General features: G+C 49.6%; 1 protein-coding gene across 1 annotated transcript in view; it reads left to right on the top strand.

The window, feature by feature from the left end:
- zfand1 (zinc finger, AN1-type domain 1) overlaps nucleotides 1–17,873 on the top strand; it is a 27,097-nt gene extending 9,224 nt beyond the window's left edge. The window contains exons 4-8 of the mRNA XM_070893287.1: nucleotides 3,775–3,902; nucleotides 3,983–4,074; nucleotides 4,690–4,808; nucleotides 12,385–12,540; nucleotides 17,541–17,873. Of these exons, the coding sequence (XP_070749388.1) occupies nucleotides 3,775–3,902; nucleotides 3,983–4,074; nucleotides 4,690–4,808; nucleotides 12,385–12,540; nucleotides 17,541–17,711 (666 nt within the window). The 3' untranslated portion in view covers nucleotides 17,712–17,873. The remainder of the gene's footprint in view (nucleotides 1–3,774; nucleotides 3,903–3,982; nucleotides 4,075–4,689; nucleotides 4,809–12,384; nucleotides 12,541–17,540) is intronic.
- Nucleotides 17,874–18,431: the final 558 nt, after the last annotated feature.

Genomic DNA, 18,431 nt, shown 5'->3' with positions numbered 1-18,431 from the left:
CCTCCAACCTCCCTCCCTCTCCAACCAACCAACCAACCTTCCTCCCTCCCTCTCCTCCACCAACCTCCTCCTCCCTCCCTCTCCTCCAACCAACCTCCCTCCCTCCCTCCCTCCCTCCTCCCACCTCCCTCCCTCCCCTCCTCCTCCACCCACCTCCCTCTCCTCCAACCAACTCCCTCCCCTCCCTCACCTCCTCTCCCTCCCTCCCTCTCTCCTCCTCCCTCCCTCCTCCCTCCCTCCCTCCCTCCCTCCCTCCCTCCTCCCTCCCTCCCTCCCTCCCTCTCCTCCCTCCCTCTCCTCCAACCAACCTCCCTCCCTCCCTCTCCTCCAACCTCCTCCCTCCCTCTCCTCCACTCCTCCCTCCTCCCTCTCTCCAACCAACCTCCCTCCCTCCCTCCCTCTCCTCCAACCAACCTCCCTCCCTCCCTCCTTCTCCTCCCTTTCCTCCAACCAACCTCCCTCCCTCCCTCCCTCCCTCTCCTCCCTCTCCTCCAACCAACCTCCCTCTCCTCCCTCCCCTCCAACCAACCTCCTCCCTCCCTCCCCTCCAACCAACCTCCCTCCCTCCCTCCCCTCCAACCAACCTCCCTCCCTCCCTCTCCTCCAACTAACCTACCTCCCTCCTCCCTCTCCCCCTCCCTCTCCTCCAACCAACCTCCCTCCCTCCCTCCCTCCCTCCCTCTCCTCCAACCAACCTCCCTCCCTCCCCTCCAACCAACCAACCTCCTTCCCTCCCTCTCCTCCAACCTCTCTCCATCCCTCCCTCCCTCTCCTCCAACCAACCTCCCTCCCTCCCTCTCCCCCAACCTCCCTCCCTCCCTCCCTCCCTCCCTCCCTCTCCTCCAACCAACCTCCCTCCCTCCCTCTCCAACCAACCTCCCTCGTAGACACTGACGGACAGAGATAGGGAGACACACACACACTGGGGGGATCCCGTCCCAGCATGCTGTTAGAGGACTCCCGGTGCTGCAGTCAGTGAGTAGAATTTTTTTTATTTATTGATTTTTTTAATTAAAAAAAAATTTTTTTTTTGATTGATTTATTGGTTGATTTATTGATGTATTTATAATTTATTATTGATGATGGCTCTTTATTTGTAAAACTGAAGTGTTTAATGTTTGTAAACTTCCCTTTAAACCCCCCCTCCCCCATTCCCTACACCTGATTTGAAACCTACGCCTGATTTTCTAAGTGTTTTTCTGAGCGTACAAAAATCTACACTTACTCCATTCTAAGTTATTTTGGAGTAAGTTTTCACTGCCTAAACTTTCAAAACGGGCGTAAGTGGCCGGACACGCCCCCTTTTGGGGAAAAAATCTGTTCCAAACTGAAACTGTTCTAACTGACTAGAACTGGAGCAAACTAATTGCCGAGAATTGCAATTTCTAAGATACTCCACTCTAAACCAGTTGTTCCAAAATAACAGGAGCAACTCAGGCCGAAACTTGGCCCCTATATCAATAAGATCACCTCCTCTGAACTCCAGTGTGTATGGACCTAACCTACGCAACCTATCCTCATAAGTCAAACCCCTCATCTCCGGAATCAACCTAGAGAACCTTCTCTGAACTGCCTCCAATGCAAGTATATCCTTCCTTAAATACGGAGACCAAAACTGTAGGCAGTACTCCAGGTGTAGCCTCACCAATACTGTGTACAGTTGTAGCAGGACATCTCTGCTTTTATACTCTATCCCCTTGCAATAAAGGCCAACATTCCATTTGCCTTCCTGATTACTTGCTGTACCTGTATACTAACTTGTTGTGTTTCATGCAAAAGGACCCCCAGATCTCTCTCTACTGCAGCACTTTGCAATTTTTCTTCATTTAAATTATAATTTGCTTTTCTATTATTTCTGCCAAAATGGATAACCTCACATTTTCCCACATTATATTTCATTTGCCAAATTTTTGCCCACTCACTTAGCCTGTCTATATTCCTTTGCAGATTTTTTGTGTCCTCCTCACAATTTGCTTTCCCGCCCATCTTTGGGTATCATCAGCAAACTTGTCTACATTACACTTGGTCCCTTCTCCAAGTCATTAATATAGATTGTAAATAGTTGAGGACCCTGCGGAAATGACCCATTTATCCCGACTCTCTGTTTTCTGTTAGTTAGCCAATCCTCTATCCATGCGACTATATTACCCCCAACCACGAGAGCTTTTATCTTGTGCAGTAACCTCTTATGTGGCACATTATCGAATGCCTTCTTGAAATCCAAATACACCACATCCACTGTGTTCCCATTTATCCACCCTGCTTGTTACATCCTCAAAGTAAATGTAACTAGTGGGGTGCCACAGGGATCAGTGCTGGGGCCTCAACTATTTACAATTTATATTAATGACTTGGATGAAGGGACTGAGTGTAATGTAGTCAAATTTGTTGTTGATACAAAGTTCGATGGGAAAGTAAGTTGGGAGGAGGACATAAAGAATCTACAAAGGGATATAGATAGGCTACGTGAGTGGGCAAATATTTGGCAGATGGAGTATAATGTGGGAAAATGCGAGGTTATGCACTTTGGTAGGAAAAATAAAAAAACAAATTATTATTTAAATGGGGAGAGATTACAAAATGCTGCAGTACAGAGAAATCTGGGGGTCCTTGTACATGAAACACAAAAAGTTAGCATGCAGGTACAGCAAATAATTAGGAAAGCAAATGGAATGTCGCTCTTTATTGCAAAGGGGATGGAGTATAAAAGTAGGGAAGTCCTGCTACACTGTACAGGGCATTAGTGAGACCACACCTGGAGTACTGCATACAGTTTTGGTTCCCTTTTCAAGGGAGAAATATTTGCATTGGAGGCAGTTCAGAGAAGGTTCACGAGGTTGATTCCTGAGAAGAAGGGGTTGTCTTTATGAAGAAAGGTTGAGCAGGTTGGACCTATAGTCATTGGAGTTTAGAAGAATGAGATGTGATCTTATTGAATCATATAAGATTCTGAGGGGGGCTTGACCGGTTAGATGCAGAGAGGATGTTTCCTCTCGTGGGGGAATCTAGAACTAGGGGGCATAGTTTCAGAATAAGGGGTTGCCTATTTAAAATGGAAATGATGAAGAATTTCTTCTCCTGAAGGTCGTGAATTTTTGGAATTCTCTACCCCCAGAGAGCTGTGAAGGTTGGGTCATTGAATATATTTAAGATAGAGGTAGACAGATTTCTGAACGATAAGGGAGTCGAGGGTTATGGGGCAGTGGAGTTGAGGCTAAGATCAGATCAGCCATAATCTTATTGAATGGCGGAACAGGCTCAAGGGGCCAAATGGCCGCCTCCTGCTCCTATTTCTTATGGTATGTTAATGGAATATTTAAAATTCCTGTCACTTATATGGCAAAAAAATAGCAGCTATAATAGTGACAGCAACAGAAGTATCGCTATCCTTGTAAACATCTCAATTTATCTTGCTATCAATTTGAATTTGAAAAACTGAAATAGAAAAAACTCTTTATAATATTTGTGTATAACCATCTACGGATGCACTGCAGTAAAATAAGGACCATTTAATTATGGTTTCCATAGAATAATGGACAGAATTGTGGAATTGAATTGCATTGCACTAGGAAAAGTCCCAGAATATAATTTAATAAAAATGAAATATAAGTTATACTGTCACTGTAAATCAGTGGTCACAATGTTATCCTCTACATGTTGTAAATATGCCTATTCACTGAGCAACACAGTGGCAGATCTGCTAGTATGTGGTAACATTTAGAGTGCTACAAAGCAAGGAAGCTAAATAGTTAAAGTCTGAAATTCAAATTTCAGGTATGTTTAAGAAAAGAACCAGTGAAATCTGAAGGAACCTCATCTTACAAATGTACATACAAAAGCTGTAAGACAAAAGAACTCGTGCCAGTAATTTGCTCGTACTGTGAGAAACACTTTTGTCTGGGGTGAGTAGTTGTGTAAGGTGAATTCTGATACTGGTCTTGGTTAAGATTTGCACTTCAGTATGTTGACATTTCTGTTTCAGGCATCGACACCAGTCAGATCACGACTGTGAAAAGCAAGAGGTGCCTAAATCACGTTTGGTTGTCACTCAGCAAGTAGTTAAAGAGACTGTTGGCAAGTACTGCATTAACTTTCATAAACAGCATAACCTTTCTATCTTTAGCGACTAATCCAAAAGCATACGTTGGCTTAGTTCCAACTAAAAATGCAATAACAAATTGTACATTCCTTGTAGTAGAGCAGGAAGTGATTAGAATTTTGTGGATATTGTTTTCGTATGTGCCGATCCTTGGTCAAAGGGTGAGGCCAGATACACCCTTTTTGTTTGTTCCTTTTTCTAAAGCAACTGAATCAGCTACTGGTAGGTTTCTGACATCAGATCAAGTTCATGACATAAATGCAGTTTAACACTTTCCTACCATTTTGGATGAACACTTCATCTGTCCTGGCTGTAATCCTTAACTCACTGCATGGATAGTCGAGGATAATCTTTCATGTAATACTCAGTAGCACAAAACATCAGCACCTATATAGCCTATTTGATTCTTCTCTTTGCAGCTATTATTAAATTGCACAGTATGGATGTGATATATTTGTTGTAGGGATAAGTGACAGTTGCATCTGCTCAAGCATAATCTTACTGGTTTTGAATGGGCAGGAAAATTATTAACTCAGCCATTGTTGATGTTGCTTTTTGTCTTTAATTAAATTGTTTTTTTAAATCAAAAGCCACTAATGCAGTCCCGCTGAAGAAAGGAAGAAAAGGAGCAAAGAATAATGCAACTGCTGCAAAAGTGGCACTTATGAAACTGAAGCTACATGCTGTTGGAGACAAGTCCATACCACAGGTTAGTGTCATTTTTTTAAGGTGAAATCTTCATTGAAGTTTCCCTGACGGGGATGATGCAGATTGGGATAGGTTTCCTATTTTTTAAATGATGTCGCTGGGCTGATTTTTAGTCTTTCTTATGCCCTCAAAGCAGGTACAGGGTGTAAAAATGGGCAGAAATCAGTCCCAGTAGGTTTCTGATCTTTTTGCATGCTGATCGCATTCTTGTGTGGGTTGGGCAGGTAGCAGAAGTTCCTGCCAAAAATAGGTGTCAGTTTCATTATATTTAAATGAGCAGGGAAGTGGTATCATTTAGATATTGTGATTTAGCATAGTGTACAACATGATTACACTTGTTTATCATCATGCCCATATAACTTCAGCATCCAAGATGATACTATTTCAGTATCAAACCAATAAAGGGGCAATACGTGCGCTCTGAATTTGTTATTAACCCGTATTCAAAGTAAATTTCTATTACGATTCTCCATGCTGTATTCGAAAGGGGTTTGTAGGAGGGATGTTGGTTTTGAAAAATTCCTGAACTGTTGGATGATAGGTGTCTGTAATGTCCTTACACATGACTATAAATTCACACGAGGCACATTCTGCAGACAAGGTCACTCTGTGACCTGAACCTTTATTCACAGGACCAAGAAATGATGACCCTGCGTGAGACCTCCCTTTATATACCTGGATGACCAGGTGAGGAGTGTCTCCCACAAGTTCACTCCGTGGTCAAGATGTGCATTTCTTAGATGTATACAGTATACAGTGTTGTTATGAAGGTTACAGTTACATGAAGGTTACATACATGACATTCTCTCTTCCCTTCCCCCCCCCCCCCCAAACGTCTTATGGGGTCAAAGATTAAGTCTTTCAGGCAGTCGACGCTCTTTTGTGGAGCGCCGCAGTTGGGGCTCTGATTGTTGAGCCTTGGCATGCTTCTTTGTCACCTGTGGTGATTCCGGCTTGTCTGGGCTGACCGCAGGGACTATGCATGCTGCTGAATGTTTTTGTTGCTCGTTCAGTGGCGGTGGTGTGGGCAACATCTCATGATCTTCCTCAGTGTCCATGCTGAACCTTTTTTTTTTTACTTGGTCCAGATGCTTGCGGCATATCTGTCCATTGTTAAGTCTGACCACTATGAACCTATTCCCCTCTTTGCCAATTATAGTACCCTCAAGCCACTTGGGCCCCAAAGCGTGATTAAGAACAAATACAGGGTCATCGATTTCTATACATCTCCCCTTTGAGTTACGGTCATGGCACTCATTTTGGGACTGGTGCTTGCCCTCAACAATGTCTGACAGGACAGGATGAATGAGGGACAGCCGAGTTTTAAGTGTACGATTCCTGAGTAGTTCCGCGGGCGGGACTCCCGTGAGCAAATGCGGTCGGGACCTATAGGCCAGCAGGAGGCGCGATAGGCGGCATTGAAGGGAGGGTCCTTGAATCCGGAGCATGCCCTGTTCTATGATTTGGACCGCACGTTCCGCCTGGCCATTGGAAGCCGGCTTGAACGATGCCGTCCTGACATGTTTGATGCCATTACCCGACATGAACTCCCGGAATTCATAGCTAGTGAAACACTGGCCATTGTCGCTAACCAGGATGTCCGGCAAGCCTTGGGTCGCAAAGACCGCACGCAGACTCTCCACAATTCAATATGATGCACTCGATCCATTTCGAGTACGCATCAACAACAATGAGGAACATTTTTCCCATGAATGGGCTCGCATAGTCTACGTGAATACGTGACCATGGCCTAGTGGGCCAGGGCCACGGGCTGAGTGGGGCCCTCCCTGGGAACATTGCCAGCTGAGCACATGTCATGCACCTGTGAACAGTGTTCCAGGTCTGAGTCAATTCCTGGCCACCATACATGTGACCGGGCAATGGCCTTCATTAGCACGATGCCTGGGTGCTCGCTGTGGTGTTCCCTGATGAATGCTTCCCTTCCCTTCTGGGGCATGACTACCCGGCTGCCCCATAGTAGGCAATCGGCTTGGATGGAGAGCTCATCCATCCGTCTATGAAACGGTCTGACCACCTCGGGGCATGCTCCGTGTGCGGGCGCCCAATCCCCAGTCAGGACACATTTCTTAATAAAGTATAGGAGGGGATCTCTGTTGGTCCAGATTTTGATCTGGCGGGCTGTGATGGGGGAGCCTGCGCTGTTAAAGGCTTCAACGGCCATGACCATCTCAGCGCTTTACTCCGCTGCCCCCTCAGTGGTGGTCAGTGGAAGTCTGCTGAGCGCGTCAGTGCAATTTTCGGCGCCTGACTGGTGCCATATGGTGTAGTCATACACAGCCAGCATGAGAGCCCATCGCTGTATGCGAGCTGAAGCATCGGCATTGACAGCTTTGCTGTCTGACAACAGGGATGTTAACGGCTTGTGGTCCGTTTCTAACTCGAACCTTCTGCCAAAAAGGTACTGGTGTATCTTTTTCACCCCGTAGACACATGCAAGTGCTTCCTTTTCAACCATCCCATATCCCTGTTCTGCTTTGGAGAGCGACCTGGAGGCATAAGCCACAGGTTGGAGCTGGCCCTCATCATTACTGTGCTGCAACACGCACCCAACCCCATAGGCTGATGCATCACATGTCAAAACCAATTTCTTACAGGGGTTGTACATAGTCAACAGCTTATTAGAACAAAGCAGGTTCCGCGCCCGATTGAAAACCCGTTCCTGACAGTCCCCCCAAAACCAATCGCAACCCTTATGCAGGATCACGTGTAACGGCTCCAACACTGTGCTTAAGTTCGGCAGAAAGTTCCTGAAATAGTTCAATAATCCCAGAAATGAATGCAACTCCGACGTGTTGCCGGGCCTGGGCGCACAATGAACCGCCTCCGTTTTGGATTCGGAAGGCCGGATCCCGTCTGCGGCAACCCTCCTGCCCAAAAACTCGACCTCTGGGGCCAAAAACACACACTGGGACTTCTTTAGTCGCAGGCCTACCCAGTCCAGTCGGCGTAGCACCTCCTCCAGGTTGTGGAGGTGCTCCTCAGTGTCTCGACCCGTGATAAGGATGTCGTCCTGAAATACGATTGTTCCAGGGATGGATTTGAACAGGCTTTCCATGTTCCTTTGAAAGATAGCGGCCGCTGATCGAATGCCAAACGGACACCTGTTGTAGACAAACAGCTCCTTGTGCGTGGTGATGGTGGTCAGTAGCTTGGATTCTTCGGCCAGATCCTGGGTCATGTAGGCTGAAGTGAGGTCCAACTTGGTGAACATCTTGCCGCCTGCCAGCGTGGCAAAAAGATCCTCCGCTCTCGGAAGCGGGTATTGGTCTTGTAGTGACACTCGGTTGATAGTGGCCTTGTAGTCGCCATAGATCCTGACCGAGCCATCCGTTTTTAGGACAGGGACGATGGGGCTTGTCCAGTCACTGAATTCAACGGGCGAAATTATGCCCTCTCTTAGCAACCTGTCCAACTCGCGCTCAATTTTCTCCCGCATCACATACGGCACAGCTCTGGCTTTGTGGTACACTGGTCTGGCGTTCGGGGTGATGCGTAACACTACTTTGGTACCTTTGAAAGTCCCGACACCAGGTTGAAATAGTGACTCAAATTTCTGCAGGATCTGTGAGCATGAACTTCGCTCCACAGATTAAATGGCGTGCACATCCCCCCCCATTTTCAGTTCATCTCGGCTAGCCAGCTCCTCCCCAAAAGCGCGGGACCATTTCCCGGGACAATCCAGAGTGGCAGCCGGTTCTCTGATCCATTATGTCTGACCACAAACATTGCACTGCCTAGCACTGGGATGATCTATTTGGTGTATGTCCGTAATTGCGTGTCAGTGCGTTCTAGTTTGGGTCTGCTAGCTCTGAGTGGCCATAGTTTCTTGAATTGTTGGACACTCAGAAGTGACTGGCTGGCCCCTGTGTCCAGCTCCATGCGTACCGGGATGCCGTTTAATAGGACTTTCATCATCATAGGTGGCGTTGTGGTATATGAGCTGTGGATGTTTGCCACATGAACCCGCTGAACTTCAGCATCCATTGCTTTGTCCCAAGCATCAACCTGCTTTGCAGACCCCTCTTCTGGTTCATCTGCCTCGTAAATTAGCCTCGCTGCAAGCTTCCTGCACATTCTGGCTAAATGTCCACTGAAGTTACAATTTCTACAGATAAATTGTTGAAACCTACAGGTTATTGCAACACGTCTGCCCCCGCACCTCCAGCATGAGCTGAGATCGTTGTGAACAAAAGGGCTGTAACCAGGCATTCCTCTCTGATTGTCTCTTTGATTACTCTTGAGCACTCTGTTAATGGGTGTCAATGGCCTCATCCCGGGACGCATTATCCACTGTGATGGTGTAAATGTCCGTTCAACCTGCCATTGTCTCTGTTGAGGACCCACTCTAGAGTCTGTTGCTGCCTGGGTGGTGTCGAATTGCCCTTGCCTGCCTGTGGGGTTCTGAGTCACGTTTACAATGTTAACTCCCTGATCGATCGCCGCGTTGGAAGCAGAGTTGCGCGCGTATATTATCTTGGTTTCCTCCTCCCCCGCCATGAAGGTCTGAGCCATCAACGCCGCCGCTTCCAAGGTCAAGTCCTTGGTCTCAATTAGCTTTCTGAAAATCCCGGCATGACCAATGCCCTCAATAAAGAAATTCCTTAACATCTCCCCTCTGCAGGCATCTGTGAACTTAGAGGCTGGCCAAGCGCCGGAGGTCCGCAACGAAGTCCGGTATGCTCAGTCCTTCCCGACGTCAGTGTGTATAGAATCGGTGTCGGGCCATATGTATACTGCTCGCCGGTTTGAGGTGCTCGCCGATCAGTTTGCTGAGTTCTTCAAAGGTTTTGTCCGCCGGCTTCTCGGGTGCGAGCAGGTCTTTCATCAGCGCGTATGTCTTAGGTCCACAGCTGGTCAGTAGATGCGCCCTTCGCTTGTCAGCCGCTGCATCTCCCAGCCAGTCCTTCGTGACAAAGCTCTGCTGGAGCCTCTCAACGAAATCGTCCCAGTCCTCACCAACACAGTACCGTTCCTCTGTGCTACCGGTGGCCATTCTCGTGAGTCATTGATTCCCGTTTCTCGTCGCCAAATGTAATGTCCTTACACACTACTATAAATTCACATGAGGCACATTCTGCAGACAAGGTCACTCTGTGACCTGAACCTTTATTCACAGGACCAAGAAGTGATGACCCTGCGTGGGACCTCAAATTATATATCTGGATGACCAGGTGAGGAGTGTCTCCCACAAGTTCACCCCCTGTGGTCAAGGTGTGCATTTCTTAGGTGTATACAGTATGCAGTGTTGTTATGAAGGTTACAGTTACAAGAAGGTTAAATACATGACAGTGTCCATGTAGGAATTTGAGGATTATAAGCAATATCATGCATGGACACACTCTTGTGCTCCCAACTGAGCATACAGGCAAACGCACTTGTCAGAGGTGCAATGCATGTGAAAGCAGTGTTTCGCTAAGGAAAGAGTAACAGTTATATTGCATGCTGCAAAATGACCTGCAGATAACCTGCATGGCAGGGATTGTACTACCTGTTTGCTCTAAAGGCCACTGTAGCCCAGAATCTTTTGGCTTAGGGCTCCTTCTAGGTTGCTACTGGAGACATTGATAACATCAACCAATCTGTAGTTCATATAAGGATAAAGCAGATGACTTGTATATTGTGCACCAGAGTACAAAGTTTCATCACTTCCTTAATGGATAGCCAGAACCAGCAAGAGGGCTATGGATTTGCCCAAGTTACATATTTTCCCAAAGTCCAGGGAATTGTACATTGTACCAATTTTGAGCTGAGAGGACAGTGGAACATGTAAGGCCAGGAGAATAGGGCTCAAGTTTCGGACCCCGCTAGAGCGGTGCACGACGGAGAGGCCTGCCTAATTTGTAGAACAGAAATTGCGCCGAATACTTACCTTGTGATTCTCCGATATCTGTAGGCCCGTTTCCAGCTCGGCGCGGCACAGCAGGAGCTGAGGACAGCGCTACAGCCCTGCGCCAAAAACAGTGCCGGCAGCTGCGCGTGTGCGCAGTAGCTCCTGGCCCTCCCAGTGCGTCCTGTCTCTGGGCGACGACCCTATCCCTAGCCGAAGGAACGTCGCCCCTATCCTGGGCGACCCGCCCAGCATCTCCTGGGCGCAGGCCCCGCTGAACTCCTTCTAGTCAACGGCGAGGCCCGCCCGCCCGCCCGGCATTTCGCTGGGGGTGGGCCCCGTCCAAAGTCCTCAGCGGCGGTCCGGCATCTGCTGGGGGCGGGCCCCGCCCGAAGTCCTCACCGTCCTCGGTGGGGCCCGCCCGAAGTCCTCGGCGGCGGTGGCGGGCTCACCCGACAGGCATCTCCCGGGGGGGCCCCATCCCAGCAGGCTGTTGGAGGGCTTCTGGTGCTGCAGTCGGTGAGTAGAAACTTTTAATGTTTTATTTATTTATTTTTTATTTTTTTATTTTGTTTGATTTATTGGTTGATTTATTTATCATTTATTATTGATGATGGCTCTTTATTTGTAAAAGTGAAGTGTTTAATGCTTGTAAACTTCCCTCCCCCCCCCCCCCTCCCCCCAAATCTCTCGTTCCCTAATTTATAAAGTGTAGGCAAGGTTTTTCTGAGCATACAAAAATCTACACTTACTCCAAACTAACTTAGAATGGAGTACGTTTTTGCTGCCTAAACTTGCAAAACAGGCGTAAGTGGCTGGTAACGCCTCCTTTTGGGGAAAAAAAACTGTCCTAAATGAAACTATTCTAACTCACTAGAATTGGAGCAAACTAAATGCCGAGAATTGCAATTTCTGAGATACTCCATTCTAAACTAGTTGCTCCAAAAAAATAGGAGCAACTCGAGCCGAAACCTGAGCCCTTGGACTTTAGCGTCCGTGGAAATGATTGGGACACTAAAACTGAAATTTTCATTTCATTTATTTATTTTATGATATTGTGTTTATTTATTTTGATTTACCTATTTAATACTAGAAACTGTTTAAACTTGTTTCCTTAATGTCTTAACTGTGGACAGGTTTCAGCTGGCAACAGGTAATTGGTTATTGAAGAGGTGTGATTAGCTGCTCTCTAATTAACTGTGTTTCCTATGACAGTTGGGCTATTGTGTAAGTTAAGACAGTATAAATTTGAGCTGAGTAGCAAGAGATCAGTCTTGAGTTGCAAGAGGCCAGAGTTCAGCCATAGATAGAGCTTAGTCTTCAAGTCGGTTGGACAGAAGTTTTCTTTTTGTATAATTTAATGTGTGTGTGACGTGAGTAAGTAGAGTATGATTCTTGCCAGTTTGTGGTCATGCAGGCTAACACAATCTACATCTTTAAGTTAGATACAGAGGGATGATAATGCAGGGAACATTCATGGTGTGTGTGCATTGTGTGCCATCATGGATTTGAACATACGAAAAAGACCTGCTAGTCCATCTAGCTTGTCTCATTCCGTTCTACATCCTGACTTGGAAATATATCGGCATTCCTTCATTGTCACTGGGTCAAAATCCTGGAAAACTCTCCCGAACAGCACTTTTTTTTTATTCGTTCATAGAATGTGGGCGTTGCTGGCTAGGCCAGCAAATGTCATAAATCAGCACTAAATTGAAGTTGTTATTTGCAGAACGAGCGAGTATACTTTCAAGTTTATTTGCCAAAAGGAAACAAAGAGAAAAGCAGATCGATGTTCTTCTGTTCCAAATGGAGTATTGGAAAAATGGTGGATAATGCAGCTTCACTGTTGAACCTTAGGAATGACAACAATATTTTGGCATCTAAGGTAATACTTGATAAAATATGAAAGTTTGCATTTATCTTCTGCATACAAGTACCATTGTTGCCTTCATATGTGGCTTTCCATTATTTAGCCTACATGTGATATGTTAATCTGTTAGTGTTGGAAAATCGGGTTTATCTTCAGTTTCAAATAGAAAACTACAATTTAAAAGATGGTGTAGTGGCTGGAGTACAGATATAGGGCTAGAATTTGGTGAAAAACTGCCACCATCAATATACCGCCCCAAAAAACGCTTAGATTATTAAATTAAGGCCGGCAGAAAATGAATCAAAAAACGGGAAAAAATCCACCCGGCGGGAAAAATCGCTGTTGTACGTGGATTCTCAGCAAAAAACGCGAGCCTCATCAAATTTAGACCGAGACTGCAAGTTGGGCCAAGAGAGGGGAAAAAAACATACACAATTTTTTTCAATAAAATAAAAAATTGGAAAACATTCTCCGGACCCTTTTCCACTTAATCACTGCAAAAGAATTTAAACATTTTTTTTAACTTGCCTTTTTTGCAGGGCTTCATACCGACCACCCAGCTCCGGCTGGTTTCTCATAGATGTTTTTTTTCTACTCACCTATGGGTCATTGCTGTGACCAAACTTGGGAGGTAGCATTTTTTTCGGTGGTGCACGCCAGCGATCCGCTCCCCAGCGGTATTTCGAAACCGCCGGCGGAACACTTCAATTAAATTCCCGCCGGGTGGTTTTCCGCCAAAAACGAAGAATACTGCCATAAAACCCGGCGGAATTGCTCATCAAATTCCAGCCCATAGTGTTGCAGAATGATGGAGTATGGACAGTCTCCTGTCCTGCTGGGCTCAACACCAACAACTTGCATTTATATAGCACCTTTAATGTAGTAAAATGTTGTATGGTACTTCACAGGAGTCAAACTTTGACACCGAGCCACGGAAGGAGCTATTAGGACAGGTGACCAAAAGCTTGGTCAAACAAGTAAGTTTTAAGGAGCATCGAAATGGAGGAGAGGTTCAGAAAGGGAATTCCGGAGTTACGGCCTTGGCAACTGAAGGCACGACCACCAATAGAGGGGAAAAGGAAATGTTACTGTTGTTTTAAAGTCAAAAACAGGATGAACAGTGGAGCAAGTGGATCCTGCAAAAAGATTTAGAACAGTTATGCCGTTGAGCAGATAAATTGTAAATGAAACTTATAAATATAAATTATTCATAGATTGTTTTAAAAAGATGGGACAAGGGTATATAATGAATGGATTGAATTAGTACATTGAGAGTTAGGAAGAGACCTAAACCATATAAGACACCACTTTCCATGTTGTGACAAAGGATTACAAAACAGTAGAATACAAGTCTACAGAAGTTATGCTATGGCTTTACAAAAAAATAAATGTTTGCAGTTGAAAGAGTGCAGATAAGAGCAACAAGACTGATCCCAGGTGCCAAGGAGTTGAGCTAAGCGGATAGATTAATGAAACAAAAGCGCTGTAGTTTAGAAAGTTGTTGTTTAAGGGGGAACACTCAAATGTATAAAATATTAGTGTATATAAGGTAAACAGATTACTTCAAAGTACACCAAGAAAGTAGGATTGGAGGATATAATGGAAATTAGTGAAAAGTACATTTACAACAGCTATCAAGATAACCCCCCTCTCTTCCTCGCCCCCCTCTCTTCCCGCCCCCCCCTCTCTTCCCGCCCCCCCCTCTCTTCCCGCCCCCCCCTCTCTTCCCGCCCCCCCCTCTCTTCCCGCCCCCCCCTCTCTTCCCGCCCCCCCCTCTCTTCCCGCCCCCCCCTCTCTTCCCGCCCCCCCCCTCTTCCCGCCCCCCCCTCTCTTCCCGCCCCCCCCTCTCTTCCCGCCCCCCCCTCTCTTCCCGCCCCCCCCTCTCTTCCCGCCCCCCCCTCTCTTCCCGCCCCCCCCTCTCTTCCCGCCCCCCCCTCTCTTCCCGCCCCCCCCTCTCTTCCCGCCCCCCCCTCTCTTCCCGCCCCCCCCTCTCTTCCCGCCCCCCCCTCTCTTCCCGCCCCCCCCTCTCTTCCCGCCCCCCCCTCTCTTCCCGCCCCCCCCTCTCTTCCCGCCCCCCCCTCTCTTCCCGCCCCCCCCTCTCTTCCCGCCCCCCCCTCTCTTCCCGCCCCCCCTCTCTTCCCGCCCCCCCCTCTCTTCCCGCCCCCCCCTCTCTTCCCGCCCCCCCCTCTCTTCCCGCCCCCCCCTCTCTTCCCGCCCCCCCCTCTCTTCCCGCCCCCCCCTCTCTTCCCGCCCCCCCCTCTCTTCCCGCCCCCCCCTCTCTTCCCGCCCCCCCCTCTCTTCCCGCCCCCCCCTCTCTTCCCGCCCCCCCCTCTCTTCCCGCCCCCCCCTCTCTTCCCGCCCCCCCCTCTCTTCCCGCCCCCCCCTCTCTTCCCGCCCCCCCCTCTCTTCCCGCCCCCCCCTCTCTTCCCGCCCCCCCCTCTCTTCCCGCCCCCCCCTCTCTTCCCGCCCCCCCCTCTCTTCCCGCCCCCCCCTCTCTTCCCGCCCCCCCTCTCTTCCCGCCCCCCCCTCTCTTCCCGCCCCCCCCTCTCTTCCCGCCCCCCCCTCTCTTCCCGCCCCCCCCTCTCTTCCCGCCCCCCCCTCTCTTCCCGCCCCCCCCTCTCTTCCCGCCCCCCCCTCTCTTCCCGCCCCCCCCTCTCTTCCCGCCCCCCCTCTCTTCCCGCCCCCCCCTCTCTTCCCGCCCCCCCCTCTCTTCCCGCCCCCCCCTCTCTTCCCGCCCCCCCCTCTCTTCCCGCCCCCCCCTCTCTTCCCGCCCCCCCCTCTCTTCCCGCCCCCCCCTCTCTTCCCGCCCCCCCCTCTCTTCCCGCCCCCCCCTCTCTTCCCGCCCCCCCCTCTCTTCCCGCCCCCCCCTCTCTTCCCGCCCCCCCCTCCTCTTCCCGCCCCCCCCTCTCTTCCCGCCCCCCCCTCTCTTCCCGCCCCCCCCTCTCTTCCCGCCCCCCCCTCTCTTCCCGCCCCCCCCTCTCTTCCCGCCCCCCCCTCTCTTCCCGCCCCCCCCTCTCTTCCCGCCCCCCCCTCTCTTCCCGCCCCCCCCTCTCTTCCCGCCCCCCCCTCTCTTCCCCGCCCCCCCCTCTCTTCCCCGCCCCCCCCTCTCTTCCCCGCCCCCCCCTCTCTTCCCCGCCCCCCCCTCTCTTCCCCGCCCCCCCCCTCTCTTCCCCGCCCCCCCCCTCTCTTCCCCGCCCCCCCCTCTCTTCCCCGCCCACCCCTCTCTTCCCCGCCCACCCCTCTCTTCCCCGCCCACCCCTCTCTTCCCCGCCCACCCCTCTCTTCCCCGCCCACCCCTCTCTTCCCCGCCCACCCCTCTCTTCCCCGCCCACCCCTCTCTTCCCCGCCCACCCCTCTCTTCCCCGCCCACCCCTCTCTTCCCCGCCCACCCCTCTCTTCCCCGCCCACCCCTCTCTTCCCCGCCCACCCCTCTCTTCCCCGCCCACCCCTCTCTTCCCCGCCCACCCCTCTCTTCCCCGCCCACCCCTCTCTTCCCCGCCCACCCCTCTCTTCCCCGCCCACCCCTCTCTTCCCCGCCCACCCCTCTCTTCCCCGCCCACCCCTCTCTTCCCCGCCCACCCCTCTCTTCCCCGCCCACCCCTCTCTTCCCCGCCCACCCCTCTCTTCCCCGCCCACCCCTCTCTTCCCCGCCCACCCCTCTCTTCCCCGCCCACCCCTCTCTTCCCCGCCCACCCCTCTCTTCCCCGCCCACCCCTCTCTTCCCCGCCCACCCCTCTCTTCCCCGCCCACCCCTCTCTTCCCCGCCCACCCCTCTCTTCCCCGCCCACCCCTCTCTTCCCCGCCCACCCCTCTCTTCCCCGCCCACCCCTCTCTTCCCCGCCCACCCCTCTCTTCCCCGCCCACCCCTCTCTTCCCCGCCCACCCCTCTCTTCCCCGCCCACCCCTCTCTTCCCCGCCCACCCCTCTCTTCCCCGCCCACCCCTCTCTTCCCCGCCCACCCCTCTCTTCCCCGCCCACCCCTCTCTTCCCCGCCCACCCCTCTCTTCCCCGCCCACCCCTCTCTTCCCCGCCCACCCCTCTCTTCCCCGCCCACCCCTCTCTTCCCCGCCCACCCCTCTCTTCCCCGCCCACCCCTCTCTTCCCCGCCCACCCCTCTCTTCCCCGCCCACCCCTCTCTTCCCCGCCCACCCCTCTCTTCCCCGCCCACCCCTCTCTTCCCCGCCCACCCCTCTCTTCCCCGCCCACCCCTCTCTTCCCCGCCCACCCCTCTCTTCCCCGCCCACCCCTCTCTTCTCTTTCTCTCTCTCTCTCTCTCTCTCTCTCTCTCTCTCTCTCTCTCTCTCTTCCCCCCCCCCCCCCCCCCCCCTCTCTCTCTCTCTCTCTCTTTTCTCTCTCTCGCTGTCAGAAAGACAGAGACAAGAGAGGGAGACACTGTGAGGGAGTGGAGGGCGGGGGGGGGAGAGAGAGAGAAAGGGGGCAGGCTATTGGAGGGCTCCCGGCGCCGCAGTAGGTGAGTAGAAATAATTTTTTATTGATTTTTTTTTTTATATTTTATTTTTTTTGGATTGATTTATTGATTTATTTATCATTTATTATTGATGATGGCTCTTTATTTGTAAAAGTGAAGTGTTTAATGTTTGTAAACCACTCCCCCGCCCCCCCCCCATCTTTCGTTCCCTACGCCTGATTTATAAGTGTAGGCAAGGTTTTTCTGAGTATACAAAAATCTACACTTACTCCAAACTAACTTAGAATGGAGTAAGTTTTCGCTGCCTAAAATTGCAAAACAGGTGTAAGTGGCTGGACACGCTCCCTTTTGGAAAAAAAAATCTTCTAAACTGAAACTATTCTAACTGACTAGAACTGGAGCAAACTAAATGCCGAGAATTGCAATTTCTAAGATGTTCCATTCTAAACTAGTTGCTCCAAAAAAATAGCAGCAACTCAGGCCGAAACTTGAGCCCTATGAGACGGACTGTAGGGACAAGCTTCAGTGGGATGAATTACTTTTTTGCATCACTACCTCTGAATGCTCCTTTTCTTTTATTCCCCAGAAACTGAGACTGTGTCACAGTGAATCAGGAAGTGTATTGCCCATGGGCCATACTTTGGAATTGTGGATAACAAGTACCGACTGCCCACTGAACAACGGAGGAACGATTATCCTTGAATATTTAGACAATGATTGTGTAACGTTAGAAAGTACAAACTCATACATGGAATGATAGTTACTAAAATGAACAAAACCTAATCACTTTTATTTGAATAGGAAAATACGCTGAAGAAAATTTGTTCTGTTGAAGTGTACATTTGATGTATTATAACCATGTCAGAAAATGCTGTGTAAATAGTGTATCCTTGTAATATTGCCAAAGTTTGTCTTTTAATTAAAATTTAATTTGGAAACCTTAAAAAAAAAAATCTGTCCAATGCCATTGTTACCTACTTTAAAGATGACTATTTAGCTGAAGTTGAACTGACCATATTTAGAGTTGGGCAATCTCTTCTGTCTCTGTTCTTTTTGCCTTTACTTTAGTCTATTTTTTTAAAGCTTTAGTTTTAGATTGCCTCCTGTGCTATGGGGTATAGTAAACTAGTGATTGTACAAGCAACCCAGAGGTCTTGACTTTAAATCCTACCAAGTTCTGAAACTGATATCAATAAATCTGGTAATTTGTGGTCTGGCACCAGGAAAATGACCATGAAAGCTAATGGATATTAGTGAATCTTAATTGGTTTTTACAAATTTTCTTCAGGGAAGCAAACCTGCACCCTACCTGCTCTGGCAAACCTGCACCCTACCTGCTCTGACCTGCATGTGATTCTAGTCCCACACTGTGGTTGACCTGAAATGAGCTTCTGACCACATATCAGCATGACAAAGATTGCCTATTTCCATCTCCCATAACCACCTCTGACTCTGTCCCTGCCTCAGCTCATCCGCT

The sequence above is a fragment of the Pristiophorus japonicus genome, chromosome 1 (assembly GCF_044704955.1).
Source record: "Pristiophorus japonicus isolate sPriJap1 chromosome 1, sPriJap1.hap1, whole genome shotgun sequence".
In the NCBI taxonomy this organism is placed as follows: domain Eukaryota; kingdom Metazoa; phylum Chordata; class Chondrichthyes; family Pristiophoridae; genus Pristiophorus; species Pristiophorus japonicus.
The sequence above is the reverse complement of the archived record's forward strand: the minus strand, read 5'-3'. Positions and strand labels throughout refer to the sequence as shown.